At 37.9% G+C, this 15,727-nt stretch overlaps 2 protein-coding genes and 2 non-coding genes across 4 annotated transcripts in view; 1 reads left to right on the forward strand and 3 right to left on the reverse strand.

Moving 5' to 3' along the window:
- zbtb11 (zinc finger and BTB domain containing 11) overlaps window positions 1-15,727 on the reverse strand; it is a 505,104-nt gene that overhangs the window by 90,737 nt on the left and 398,640 nt on the right. The gene's annotated exons all lie outside the window — the stretch shown is intronic.
- Window positions 82-153, reverse strand: trnap-ugg (transfer RNA proline (anticodon UGG)). Its single transcript has one exon. It is a non-coding gene; the product is annotated as a tRNA-Pro (tRNA).
- On the reverse strand, window positions 430-501 carry trnap-cgg (transfer RNA proline (anticodon CGG)). The gene has a single exon. It is a non-coding gene; the product is annotated as a tRNA-Pro (tRNA).
- cep63 (centrosomal protein 63) lies at window positions 854-6,341 on the forward strand. The gene is made up of 14 exons (XM_033964859.2): window positions 854-1,236; window positions 1,424-1,601; window positions 1,673-1,759; window positions 1,883-1,999; window positions 2,074-2,187; window positions 2,449-2,619; window positions 2,716-2,858; window positions 3,018-3,161; window positions 3,307-3,409; window positions 3,524-3,721; window positions 4,510-4,596; window positions 4,668-4,834; window positions 4,999-5,284; window positions 5,756-6,341. Exons 1-14 carry the CDS (start codon window positions 1,202-1,204, stop codon window positions 5,945-5,947), a joined length of 2,022 nt encoding a protein of 673 aa, XP_033820750.1. The 5' UTR covers window positions 854-1,201; the 3' UTR covers window positions 5,948-6,341.

Genomic DNA, 15,727 nt, shown 5'->3' on the forward strand with positions numbered 1-15,727 from the left:
AGGTAAGTGTATTATGTACCGATATATAGAGTAACTTACCGAATCGTAAATGCCAGAGTAAGAAAAAGGACAGAAAAAGATGGGCTCGTCCGGGATTTGAACCCGGGACCTCTCGCACCCAAAGCGAGAATCATACCCCTAGACCAACGAGCCACACTTACGAGTAATCGCAGTTGATATTTTGATATTAACAGGATATGATGAAATGTACAAAAAAACACAAACAAATCTCTAGAATAATCGTATGATACTAGCTATCATACGGAATCCTCTGTGTTATTCTACGTAGCATATCCTAAGAATAGAATTGTATTCCATACCATGAATAATTGGTGTAAAATTCAAAACATAAGGAAATTACAGGCAACATGAACACGGTTTATATAACTATAACACCAACGACCAAGTTGCTACATTTGGGAAAAAGGTGGGCTCGTCCGGGATTTGAACCCGGGACCTCTCGCACCCGAAGCGAGAATCATACCCCTAGACCAACGAGCCACGTGCTCTACGTAACGTAAAAAGTGTTATAACACACTGTAACACCGTGGTCACGCGTATCGTCTGACTGCTTTTTACGTCTTTACTGTACGTCTTACTGTATTATCTTATAAACGTCGACACAACTAGCAAATTATTAAATGGTTGTATATGATCGCTACCTGTAAACTGCACTCATAGTGCACTAAATTGCAACGTTTCCAGGCCTTCGTTTATATAACATACCTGTAAACGTTATCTAGTCATGCTCATAGTTTACAAGGATGATTTTTTGATAAATAAACCGTCGTCTTCTAATGGTTCGTTCTAGAAGCCGCCCGCTTTTTGTTACGCACAACGTGATGAGATCATCATTATGGGAGGAGCTACCGCCACAAACCAGGAAATAATAGAATATTCACATGAGCCTTGTGTTTTGAAGTTAATTACTTAGAAATTATTTCATAATTTTAGTATATCTACATTAGATTATTGTTTTGTTTTTTTTTGTATTATCAAGAAGCTGGGCACCCACCTCATTTGCAGTCCGGAAAGAGTTCATTTTTTCACTTTCATCCAACTCCTGTTGACTTGTTGTTATCGTTGATACCTCTCCAAACTGGGAGATGTGTTGCTAGGCTTGCCCCGATTTTTATAGCTGCCCCGTTGTGTATCTTAAGTATGTATTGTTATTAGAGGTGAGATTGGTTAACGGGTGGACATGGAGACCTTGGGATCTCAAAATCCTGATTTGAGGTATGTGCCAGACGGTTATGTAATTTCATTAGCTGCCTCAAGTTGGTTTGTTGAACTGTTTAAGTTGAGTTGAATTTTGTTTCTCAAATTTGCTGCTTAGTAATGATTTTGTTTACATTCTGTTTAGATTATAATAAGAAGCATTTACAGCTACTTTCCTGTTATCAATCTTGTCATTGCGTCTCAGCTTGGTGCTTTCCTCCTGTGAGCCTGAGCTGCAGGAGCTGATGCGGCAGATTGACATTATGATCAGTCAGCAGAGGACTCAGTGGGAGGCAGAGATCTGGACCACTCAAGTCCAGCTGAAAACTGCCCAGGAGGAACTGTCCACCTCCCGAGAGCTCCTACAGAGGAAGGAGCTGGAGGTCTGACAATATTAGCTTTTCTTAAATGTATCTCATCTATAACATCACTAAACCTATACAATGTATGGCAGATTTCAATACTTCAAAAGCAGCAAGAATCCACAAAGGCAGAACTTATTTCGAAGTATGAACAACAACTGCAAAAAGTCTGTGAAGAGGTAAAGGAACTGTGTATTTTGTATTTGGACACACAAGCAAATGTATCTCTTGATAATAAATAGAGTCCTCTTAAGTCTTGTGATGTATTGCACTATCTAATAATCTATGTCTTGTGGTTGTAGTTAAATAAATTGAAAAGAAGTTATCAGAAGCTTCATCGCAAACATATGAAGCAGGATAGCACTGGAGCAAAAGACTCAGACCATTCAGAAGTGTCCAGACTCAAGGAGAAGATTGAGGTGCAAGGTCTTTTCTTGTTATGTTGTCCTCTGTGTTATTACACTACAGTATTAATATATGATGATTTGTACAGGAACAACAAAGGCACTCCGCAGACTGGGAACAACAGTGTGTCAAATACCAAAAACAACTCGCCACAATAGAGACACTGAACAAGAGTCTGACTCAAGAAGTCTCACTTCTGAAAGTAAGTCGTTATGTATTTGATACATTTATGTATTTGCATATTAGAATTAGTAGCAGAAACACAAATATAACATAGTTTTATATTATGTATGCACATACGTGGTCATTTTGGGTTTATTTATATATATAAAAAAACTGATAAAGATTTATCCAATGTTAAATATTACATACCTACGGTGCCTGTGGCTTACCTACATTGCACTGTACTTGTTAATGAGATGTAATAGGTGTTATTAATGTAAAGCTACATGCTTTATTTTAGTCCCAGTGGTCACTGTCAAAGGAGCGAGAGCACAAGGATTGTTGTTCACAGCTGCAGCATCTTCAAGCTCAGCTGGAGAAAACTCAGGACAGTCTTCATTCACAAGCGCTGGAGCTGGAGCGACTGCGCCCCCTGGAGGTGTGGTTGGGACAGTACCAGAGAGAGAAAAAGGTCAGGATGAATGATTTGGAGAGGATAATTTTAATATTGGCAATACAGGTTGATGACTGATTAAATGATAAAACGTAGTTTGGTTGTTTTCTCTAGCTGCATGCAGAAGAAAGCAAGGAGCTTCATGCTCTGGACTCACAGGATTCATTTGTACGACGTGCCAGTTTGGAGTGGCAGAGGCTTCAAAATGAAGCTGAAAGACTCAAACAGCTGCTACAGGCTAAAGATCAAGTTATACAGTGAGAGACAAAATAACCTAAGAGTGAAGTACTGAAATGTTACACAAGAGGGCACTGTTTACCTTTTACAATTGTAGAGCCTTGGTGTACTACATGGATCTATTAGATGTACCCCCTTCAATGGAGATATGATGATAGCTGAGCATATATTCTTCACAGCTCTCTGGAGGACTGTCTGGCGGCTCATGGCAGTGCAGGAGTGGATACCGTGAGGTTTGATCTGGAGAAGACCACCGCCAAACTGCAGTCTGCCCAGACCAGTGAGGCTGAGCTCAGGGCTGAATTGTCATGTCTGAAAGAGAAGTAAGGACTTTCTCAATTTGTGTTAACAGTTTTGTTTTATGAACAAATATAAACATCAGACCACAAAGAGTTCATGCTGTCTACGCGATTATTTATAAGATTATTGTTCAAATAAGTATACTACTAACTGCTCATGTCAATCTAGACTTGAGGTGATGAGCAGACGTAAAGACGACCAATCAAAGACGGAGCAGGAGCTGAAAAGTATCAAGGCTGAATATGAGTCATGCACTGCAGAAATGAAAAAGGTTTATATAACTCACAAATTAAACTATCTTTAATTAGATTTATTTGAAATGTTTCATTCATTGTTTTAATTAGAGATTGTAGAAACTGACCTGACAATTTTTGCATTCTTGTAGCTGAGAGAGGAGCTTCAGCGGGCCCAGCAGACTCACAGTGGGGAGGTGGAGGGCATGAGGAGTGAGGTGTCCAAACTGACCAGTGAGCTCCACCAGAGAGACCGCGCCATCTCCTCACACAACGGCTCTATGTGCAGCATCCGGGAGCAGCTCAGAGAGGAGCAGCAGCAAACAGAGCAGCGGACCATTCAGCTCAAAGTACAAACATAGCATGTCAAAATATATGAGGGCAAGCAAAATTTGACTCTACATTTTTTGCTTTGATAATAAAAGAAATGAGTGAGGCTTTGATAGCAAAGCATCCGCCTGTAACTTGAAAAATGTATGAAAATGTGGAAAAGAGTTTTATGAGCAGTCAAGATTTCTGTCCAGTATTAGTCTCACTGTGCATTAATCCACACATTTTTCAGATTTTTATCTGACAAAAAATGTGACTAAAATTTCAATTCTAATTCAGTTTTCAATTTATTTTTGTAAAGCCCAAAATCACAACAGCAGTTGCGTCTTAGGGCTAAACATGAGAATTGATTTAACCAACAGAAAGTTAGAAAATCAACAATGAAACAGACAAACAAATTAATCCAACAGAAAACAAGCAAATAAATAACTGTCTCAGAACATCTCCTGTCCTCAGACCCTCCTTCTTGGCAAGGAAAAACTAAAAAAAAAACAGTGGGAAAAAGAGAAACCTCGAGGACAACCACAGTGAAGGAGAGATCCACTCCCATGGACAGACAGGTTGCAGATGTGTCCAGGACTAATGCGCATCCATTTGCAGATAGAGTTCAAGTCTGTAGGGCCAAAGAGTCCAAATGTTTTACATCTTTCGCTTGAGGACTCTGTGATGGCTCTTCATGGGTTTTTGGCTTTCTGTTACATGCTATTCTTAAGATATAATATAGCAATAGATGTAATAAATTGTCAGTTACTATGGCAACGGTCCTAATTGCTTAGCGTTCTTGCCACTGAGTGTATGACTTTCTCAGATGACTCAGGCTCAGCTAGAGACTCTGAAAGGAGAGAACCAACATCTGAAAAGTCTGCTTCAGCGCCAGGATTCTCGTTCACCCAAGGTATTTTACACTTTTCCAAACGGTCAGTGAAGTTTTTAATAATAATAATAGTAAAAATGTCTTGTCTTTAGAGAGGCGACCCATCCCTGGCAGCATTAAGGGACAGTTACATCTCGTCTCTGAGCAGTCTGGAACAGGAGAATCTACAGTTGAGGCAGGCGCTTGGAGACGTGCAGAGTCGACTTGGTGCTTCCAATTCAAATAGTCAAACACTGCAAGTTACTACTCTACCTACTAGGTAATTTCCACATAAGAGTTAGACCATGGCTGCCAACCTAACAATAAAACAATTTTAATTAATGAGATTAAACAAAATTAAGATGTCCAACAGTAGTTTGCAGAGCCTAAATGTATAAGGTGGACACTAAACGTAATTTTGACCATGCACTACTATGTCTCCAGGGACCAAACAGACCAAATGAAAACCAGGGAACCAGGCAGTGGCTCCAGCTACGAGGGGGAGATCCAGAAACTGTTCAGTCAACTGCAAGTCAAACCCCATCCCTCCATAGGACTATCTCACAGCGGCTCTCAGGACAGCCGGACCCAGTCTCCAGCTCTGTCCCGCCCCTCCTCCTCCAGCTCCTCTGAACTGAACCTGGGCAGGAGGAACTCAGCCTCCAGTGACTCTGCTGCTGAGGGGCCAGGCTCCACACATTCAAATACAAGGGAGAGGGCCACAGGAGCAGTGAGTATACAAACAAATCAATGTAATAAGGCATTTTGCCTTTTTAATTTAATATAAGAGAACAAAAGAAAACAATAACTTGACTTTGCTTGAATCTTGAAGATAAATCCTTACCATTTTGCACATCCTTGCACATAAAGTGAGCACATAAAGACCAGACTGTCATCGTTTGTATATATTATATATTATTAAGGGTTGATATAATGTGATATCTGTATCACTAGTTTTGCAGTTATTTTATAGAAGTCAAAAACATATTACAACAATTTAAAAAAAGCATGTACATTTACTGCATATATAGTGCTGCATTAAAATAGGAAAATTAAGTATTGTAAATTACAACACAATCTTTAGTCCTAGTATGGACGACAATTATGCCATATGGGGAACTATTCTACAACAGAGACAATCCACCTGTCTTTACTTATCTAATTCAATCTTTACATGAATTCATTTAATTTCTTTTCTCAGGAATCTTTGCCCCCATCTCCTTCTGGTGGGATGGTTTCTCGCTTCCTGGAGGAGGAGACACTGAGGTCCAAGGAGCTGCTGCAGATACTGGATTCTCATATCCAAAATATGACGGACAACAACACGAGGACTGTGTCCAAGTACCTGCCCAGTGCCATGGTAACACAGGACCCTACTTCTACAAACAGTTAGTGACTGAAATATAGCAAGTCAAGAAAGTGCCTAATACATGTAGTTTATTATCTTGGAATATTGGAAATATAATTTACATTTTAATCATTGTATTTTTACTTATTGTACACAATATTTAAAGATAAAAATAAAAAATGTATTAAGTTTGACAATGCCACAATTAGTATTAATAATATGATAAGATGGAAATTGCCACATTGCAAATGTAAACTGATTTCAGGTTATAGGTAAATTAAACTAATGAAATATACTTAAGACATGAAGTTATCCATTGAATTGCTAATTTTATCTTATCAAACTTAATAATAAAGTGATGTATATTTCCCAAGTAATTGTGAAATTCAATGAACATTCCATTATAAATCCATATGGTCCTGAATCACTGGATCTGGCATTTGCTGATGTACTGTGTTTTTTTTGGTTTTTTTTTGTTGAATCCGATCTGATTGATTACATTCTTACATTTTTTAAACAACTGCTAACCAGAACAATACATCACCTGGAAGAGATGTGCCACATACTCAATACATTTCAGGCCTTAAAATGGAAAACAGCTACTTGAAAACACTCAGATGTGCATTTTTGGGGGATTACGCTTGGGTTTTTGGGCACAGAGAAGAAATTATGGTTCCAATTACACAAAAAAAGTTGGCAAAAATGCATCCTTCTGTGAGGCATACCAGAAACAGCCTAGTTTAAGGCCAAAACAAGTGTTGTTGTGTGAAGCATGGCAAAAACACAAATGAAATATGCTTTGTGGATTATAACATACAGATATGAAATTGCAAATGTATTTGCAGTAATTATTTATTTTGCAGTAATAACATTTGCCAGTGCTTGTCTGCTCAATTCATCTTACATTTTTAAAAAACAATTCCTTAAACTATCTACTGGACTAAGTCACAAATCACTAAATCATTTCATTTCATTCACCCATTATTTTGTTTACTGCTTTGACATTACTGCCATATACTGTGTGAGTCAAAAGCTATACCTAGAAGCTTGAAATATTCCAGATTCTTTGCAGTGACTTGGCCAAGAACTGGTGACATGAGTGACCTGAGCAGAGACATGCCATTTGATGCTGTGGTGTGAGTCTGTCACTACGAACGTCAAAGACATGCTTGTGTTAGTAAAATTTGTGTTTGTTAGTCTTTAAGAAGCCTCATCCCATACATTCTCTTCTTTAACACAAAATGTTATCTCCTATTTCATAAATCACTTCTTGATCTTCCTCTACGCTGATTCTGGCAAGCTTAAATATTTTCTGCTTAGCCTCTTTCATAAATTCATGTACCTCATATTCTTGAGGTTATTATGGTACACTTACCATTAATTGTATTTCTGCAGTTATGGAAATTTGTCTGCATTCCTTCAGTACCCAGTATGACACTTTTCTGAAAAATGTAACATAAGGACACTCTGAGGTCCTCATGTTTATTCTGATCCATCCTCAGGTATAGAGATGTGATAAATTGACAATAGCCAGTCTTAAGGTATAACATAGGCCTTAAATGCCAAGATATATATACCGTGAGGATGGGCTTCTGGTGGTTCTGACAAAGCCCATTTATTTCACTGGTTCTGTGAAATAAGACTCAAAGCTCCTCACGGTGTTGAGTTCATGAATTGAGTATTTTTGGTCATAATATACGAGTATCATGATCGCAGATAAAGCAAATAATCAGGAAGGAATAGTTTGAAGTCTATTTTAAATAATGTATGCTTATCCTAGTTATGTACCAAAGTATGACTATAGGCTACTTGTTTGGCCCTGATAATTGATCTGGTGTCTGCACATCTCTGCACATTAATGTAGAGCAAAATCAAAGAGCAATATATCATTTAAGTCCTGTGCATTATAAAAATGCACAACTCCATGGTATACCGTCAGACTGTGATATTTTTGGTCACTGTTATTGTATTGTTGAAATTTGATACCGTCCCATTCATGAGCAAAATTGATTTCAACATCTTCAGCTCTGCTCCCTGCCTTGGCTTGACCCTCTGCTGCCTACAAGTGTCTTTGTCAGTCTGAATCCAACAAGTCAACCTGATTAACCTTTAGCATTTTATGACCTTACATAACGCACAAGGTCCTGCTAAATTCCTCTAAAAGCAAATTAGCTCTCATCTTTTGACAGTGGAGTCTTGCATTTGTCACATATTTCAAGCTGACCAGAATTTAGCCTCAATTTAAATTAATGTCCACAGAGGAGAGAAGGCCGTCCTCCCTGCAGAAATACCACATATGTACATTCTTTACCAGCGTCTGCCGGGATCGGGGCTAGGAATGTGTGCTCTGTGCCAATGCCGTCATTCCAGCTTTATCCTCATAATTAGGAAGTTTAGGAGAGTTAATATCGGCCATGTGGGGAAAGGAACATGCCGACGTAGACTGATTCATGTAGAAGAGAGTTCACATAGAAAGATGTGATGAAGTTACATTAAAAAAATCTACATTTCAATTTATTATTAAGTAAAAGAACAATTCCCCAGGTTTGAAGGTTTTTTGTACAGTTTGTTTCATGGTTGTGGGGTGAACATGATTAGAACTAGTTTGTTAGTCTGCTAGTGTGCAAGTAAATCTTGACTGGTCCTAGAATGATTTTTAGGATTTCAATCAATAGGTAGGTTTCCCTGAACTATATTCCATGTATAAGCCCTATATTTTTTACCTATTAAGGACAAGTGTCTTAGCTGAGATGTGGTATTTTTATTAATTTATTCTTTGTTCAGCCTCTACATTAAATTGACAAAGTCTATTTCTAAGCAAGGAGTTTACATTGCAGATCGGGTAATTCAGAAGTTATCACAAATTGACTGTTTTTATATTGTCTACCTCCTAGATTGCATTAAACACACACATTTTGATGCAGCATGATGGAATTTCACTGGGCAGGCATTCCTCAGCTCTTTTGGGAGTTTTGGAGATTCCTTTTAGAGGCCTAGACCAGGGGAACAGGAGGGGAGGGAGGATGGTCCAATTCCTGGGAGTCTTGGAACTTTATGTAATAACTCAACAGAAATTATGCTTGAGGCCTAATAAAAATAATTTAATCTAACAAATTGCTTTCTGGAGACTTTTGACCCCTCACAGATTATACTGCACCAAAGGAATGTATCTCATCTGCAGAGAATCCACAATCATAATATTGTTTGACACTGTCTGACTTTGTGTTCTCAGATTCTTGTGAAAGCAAGACTTACATCACCTTAACACACCAGTCGAGGTGGAACAATATTATCTGTTTAATTACTAATAATAACAAATATTACACTTGAAATAGTTGTGATAAGCAAAACTATTGCAAGTGTCGTTTTAGACATTCAGGGCATGTCTCTTGTGTGATGACTATCTACTTTTTATGTATCTGAAACTAAACAACGTGGCTGGTAATTACACGCTTTGATCATTTCCAAATAGACAATCAATAGAGTCAATGAATACATTCTTACAAACAAAATACCATTATCAGCCAGGAGAGGGTGTTCTCACATTCCCAGTTTCTGCCTAATAAACGTTGCAGATGAAAATGTACATATTTTTAAAAAAAAATAGTAGTTGAGGTACTACTACTCACAGTTCTTAGCCTATGCACCTATATGATATGTGCATACATCAGTGTGTTCATACATACAAGCTTCACATCACAGTATCATCTGATCTGTGAATGTTAAGTATTTGTCAGAGGAATTCTGATCATCTCATAGATATAGTTGTCGTAAAAGGAATGAACATAGATGTTTGAGTGAGGCTTTAGCTCTGTGTCTGAGAAGTGGGATGTTGGCAAAAAATAGTAAAAGTGGACTAAGTTATACAGGCATCCAGGGAAAGTGAAAACTAACTAAACTTTATACAAACTTGTATTAAAATGTAAAATATAAAATAAACAGCCAATAAAAAGAAAAATACTTAGAAAATACTCCTCTTTTTATATGTAGACTAGATGACTTTCGGTTTGTGGTTTGTTATTATTTTAATACTTATTATGATTTAAAAAAATACTATCACCCCTATTATATGACAAAAAAAAAACTGTCTTCATTAAAACTGAAGTGTGTATTCATTTTAGTGCTACAAAAATGAATACACACCTCACAAAAAAGAAATGATAGTAAAGAAACAAAGCATAAAGTAGTGATTATAACAGTGCCCCTGGACACCCTTGTGCTCAGAGCCAGAGACAATTAATTATAATTAATTAATCTGCTGAGCAATGAAAGCACTTGTTATGTTGTTTTTTTACATTATCGTATTGAATCAAAGGAACATATTGGATTGTTTTAAAGTTTTAAAAAAATGCATTGGGTCAAAGTAGAATGTTGCATTGTGCATTTGGCCTGTGCACTTATCTCATTACATTTCATCCCATGATTTTTCATCTAGTGCCATAATAACTCTCCACTCTAGTAGGCCTATTCTAGAGCTTACCATTTCTCCCTGACCTGTATAATGACCTATTAGCCCATACCTGACGTGCAAAGTCTCTGCACTTGCACTTCCTTCGGAGATAAGCGCAGATTTTCCCATCATTGTTGCTCGCTCCGCTGCGCATTCCCTGGCAGCGCCTCTGAGCCACATGCTTGTCGTGCCTCGCGTGTGTCCGTGTCCCACTTGTCTTTTAATGGGAGGGGAGCGTTTCATTGTTCCCCATCAGGAGTGGGAGCAGGTCGGCTTGACTTATCCCTGGACGTTCGGCGCGAGACCCTTGGAATGCGCGTAACCGCTCCGTGCCCGGGAACGGTGCCAAACGAGGCACATTCCTCTGGGATACACTGGACGAGCTGTTTGTTGGCTGTTGGCATGACGCAGAATGTAAACACTGCCTAGATGAAGTCTAGTTGTTTAATTGAGTAATTTGGTCACTAAAAAGTGGGTTAGACCATTGTTTTGGTTAATGACAGAAGCAGAGGGGAAACTCTCACAGATCTGGTGCTGAAAAGCACACTTAATGCCACAGTTTTTGGTGTAACCTTTTGAAGAAGAATCTGTACACGTTTTGAGCCCTCAAATATGAGTTCAATCAGTTGGTGTTTATCCATAAATTAATTGTCTTTTATAGGGAAGTAATTCCTGGCATTGGCCTGTTTTACTATATTGCAGTGAGTGGAAGTAAAAATCATGTTTGTTTTTTTTTCAAACTATTACACACACAATATCACATATTCTATATTATACACAGCCTGGCCAAAAATAAAAGTTGGCACCTGGATTTAACTAAACAAATATGTTGTGTTTGCTGCAGTTGGTCAGGTCTATGTTCAGCAACACTCTGTGTCAAAGAATGAGGTCAGCTGACACCTGAATATACTGAATGACCAGGTTATTCCACCAATGGATTTCTTCTTCCCTGATGACACGGGCATATTCCAAGATGACAATGCCAGGATTCATCAGGCTCAAATTGTGACAGAGTGGATCAGGAGCATGAGACATGATTTTCACACATGGATTGTCCACCACAGAGTCCAGACCTTGACCCCATTGAGAATCTTTGGGATGTGCTGGAGAAGACTTTGTGCAGCGTCAGACTCGACCATCATCAATGCAACATCTTGGTGAAAAATTAATGCAACACAGCATGAAAAATAAATCTTGTGACATCGCTGAAGCAAAATCGAATCAATGCCACAAAGAAATGCATGCCGTAATCAAAGCTAAGGGCGGAACAACAAAATATTAGAGTGTGTGACCTTTTTTCAGTGACTTTTTTTTTGGCCAGGCTGGGGCAACACTGTCAGTTGTGCATAAGTGTCTTTGTTGCTTGTCTAGTTGCAATTAAGTTTGTAAAATTTAATTGGTTAATAAATAATCAGTGTGTAAAATAATCGTAGATATAAGCTAGAAAAAGATTATTGTGCCAGTTTTAGAAGTAATATTAAGCAATTTCATTTCAACCTATGCTCATTTTTCTCTGGCTGTTTAAGTCACATTAACTTTACTTTATTATTCAGAAATTTTGATTTCATAAAGCTGGTCACACATGTCATTTATGGAATGGTAATTTAAGAGACTTTGAATCAAGGAATATTAAGAATTTAATTTTTCAGTCATCACAACACTCAACCCAATGAGCTTATTGCTCCTAATCTTGTCTTTTTTTTTTTTTTTTTTCCCAAGAGCTCCTTCATTTCTCTGCCTCTCATGTAACCCACTAAACTTTGGTCAGTACAAGTCAATAAAGAAATTCCTGGAACATGGTGGGGCATCCTGTTGCGTTCTTTGGTGCCCACAGTTTGATCTGTTATGTAAGCATTCCTGGCCCAATCACTTCTAATGAGGGCATCCGCTCACAAAGCCCCAGTATTGAAGTGGTGCACAGGTTTCCTCTGCACCTCAAACGGCTCAGGACGGTCTCAGTCTCCTATTTTGACTTGTGTAACTGCAGGCAGGAGTGTGATTGACAGGCTTTTGTTGATGCAATGATGCAACCTCACAAGTATGTACTGTATGAACAGTGAGGCTGGGAACACTAACGGTTTCAGTCAAGTACATGTACTGAGAATATATTATAAGCAGAAGGGAAAAGAGAGGTAATAATCATCATAACAAACAACATTACTTGTATTATAGGCTTATTGATATGCCATATTATGTTTTCTAAAACTACCATAAACTGTAAGTAATGCAGTTTGTAGTATGTCTGAAAATCAAATGCTCAGCAGAGTGTGGTTATACGTATGATTGTAAACATTGCAATTTTCACTGCAATGTTTTAATGCTAATGCTAAATTACTCAACGCACCTAAATGTTTCGTCGCCTCCTGTTCGCACCCATTTGTTCTTTGAAATGCATGTACTGGGACAAGAGTGGTCTGACAGGTTTTGGGGCAAAAGAAATTTTAATTTGGTTGGTTACCGCACATTGATGTGTTTATTTTATCTCTCAAACTGCTCGAACAAATTAAATTAATACTACATATTTCTCAAGTAAGTGAGAGCTATGCCTATTTACAGAGCTGTTTTACTCATTTGCTAAAGCTATATTATTTTCATTCTTTAAAGACATGAAGCTATTTTGTCTGGAAGAGTGGTGATACTCTTGTTACATTTACCCACAACAGATAATAATCTATACACATGGGTGCTTGGATACGCTCTGCACTCCTTTGGTTTACATTCTTTATTCTGTAGTGACATAAACAGAGCTGCATGTTTTGATTTGTTCACATTCAGCAGAGAAAGCCCCAGGGAGTGACGCCCGTCCTGCATTGGTCTTAACTGAGGCATCTTTCCATGATGCAGAGCTTTAAAGAGCATGTAAGACTAATGATAAACACTGCTACATTTTATATTTGGTTTCATTCACTGGACATGGCAACAAACGTCTGGTCAACTTTCCAAAGATGTAGGTTCTGAGTCTCATTATACAGGTTTATACATACATACAAACATAAAAACACACATACATACACGCATACATACATACACGCATACATACATACACACATACACGCATACATACATACATACATACAAACACACATACATACATACATACATACATACATACACACATACATATACACATACATACACACATACATGCATACATATATACAAACATACATACAGGCATACATACACACATACATACAAACATACAAATACAAACATACAAACACACATACATACATACAGGCATACATACACACACATACATATATACAAACATACATACATATATACACACAAACATACATACATACATATATACAAACATACATACACGCATACATACACACATACACACATGCATACATGCATACATACACACATACACACATACATACATACATACATATATACAAACATACATACACGCATACATACATACACACATACATACAAACATACATACAAACACACACACACACACACACACATACAGACAGCTGTTTCACCAGTTATACTCTACCTGATATTTAATGCACAGTTGTGTGCTGGTATTGCACAGTTTTAGCCTCAAAAATGGTCTGAATAGTTGCAAATGTTTCCTCTTTCTCTTTTTCATTTTAAAGTCATTGTATATGTGCTACATGTTGTGTGGATGTGAAGAGAAAGTCTTTTCATGGCTCATTACCCATGGGCAGCTGCTGTCTGCATAGAGCTAAACAGATAAACCAGCCTTATCACACGCAACACATCACAAATGACTTCTTTATCTACACAAAAAACCTACACCCCTCCCCCACTGCCCTATGCCACTCTCCTCTAGACACCAAAGTATATCTATGTCAAAAATGTACCTCGGCTGCACACTAGGAATCTGAAAAGTCCCATTTAAATTCCTTTCACCTCTATATTTCCTTGTGCTTTCATGGTTGGGTCAACTTAACTGAGACTCTGTTGTTAGGGCCTAAATTAGTGATCATAAAATTGTCGTTACACTAGAAGATCAGAGGGGGACTGTGGTCACCTGTGCTCCGCTGTCTTGTGACGTTTAGGGCATAAATCAGGACTTTCTCGCAGTTGTTGTCTGTGTGTCGACTCAGCAAATGTTTCGGGAACTCGGTGTTTTTCTGTGAGACTCTGGGCTTAAAATACACATTTAGACCAACACACACAGTGGGAATTGTTTGCAGAAGGCTGGAGTTTGTACCAGTGGAAAGTGCACTGATAAAAGTGCTGTTTAATGAAGTGAGTGTTTATTTGACACTTTCTTCTTGTTGGATGCCTAGTGAACTAAGTCTTTTTATGTCGTTATCAAGCATATCATTTTAGTTGTAGTTACATTCTAAAAATATAGACATTTTTCATACCAGACAGGCATATAAAGCAATATGACATAAGAGGGTAGCTCAAGTTCATGCGACCTTGTTATGTAGTGAAAGTAAGTGAAATAGTAGTAAGTGAATATTACTCCAAAGTGTGAACTCCACATGATTTTACTGATAAAGGATTGGCTGTACTTTGTTAAAAAGATTGAAAAGCCAAAGCTGATCACTGATGACTAGAAATGATTAAATCATGATCTCAATTAAAATTGTATTGATTTAACCATATTTATTTAAGAAAATTAACAGGAAGAAATAAGTTGCAATGAAGGCACCACATATTAAGTGCCCTTTCTTTTTTATGATATAAAGAATACACTGAAATGTTTTTGGAGATTTCAGATGGAATTAACCATTGCTTCGTTGTCTGTGAGCAAATTCTGTTAGTTTAAGTGTCCAATCTTTCAGTGATAACAAGACAATTGATACTTTGCAGTTGGTGTCATCAACATTCTCTGGGGGTGTGATGCTAACTGGAGGCTTTGCTCTGTCTGAAGCTCTCTTACTCACATTAGACTTTAGTCTGAGCTTTGTTTTAGCACAGTCTTACCAGAAAGAAGTGACTTAGTTGTAATTACAACAGGTGAGCTGATTTGTGCTGTTAAACAAGTCCCTTTCAAATAACATTACAGTTACAAGCTAATTAGCATTAACCAACAGTTTTTCAGTGAGTCACCTGACCTAAATGAGACCATGAACGCTTGTATTGATCACATCCTCCTGAAAATGTGTTGTTGAAGTACATTTAGCATTTTTTACTTGAGCTTTCTAACAGTCTGCATTGTGTGCATTGTGTCACCATGATAACCGTTGAACATTCAGTCATAGACATACAGGAAGAACACCCCCGGCATGATGTCACTGCAAAGTATCAATAGAAGAACACACCTATTGGCCATTATTGTAATGCGGCCATGGCTTGTTTATCTAACCTTCCATCATTATAAAATCCTTGAAAACACTATTTCCATTGGTCAGAACTTTGGGTTGATACCATAT

Source organism: Periophthalmus magnuspinnatus, chromosome 4 (genome assembly GCF_009829125.3).
Source record: "Periophthalmus magnuspinnatus isolate fPerMag1 chromosome 4, fPerMag1.2.pri, whole genome shotgun sequence".
Taxonomy (NCBI): Eukaryota; Metazoa; Chordata; class Actinopteri; order Gobiiformes; family Gobiidae; genus Periophthalmus; species Periophthalmus magnuspinnatus.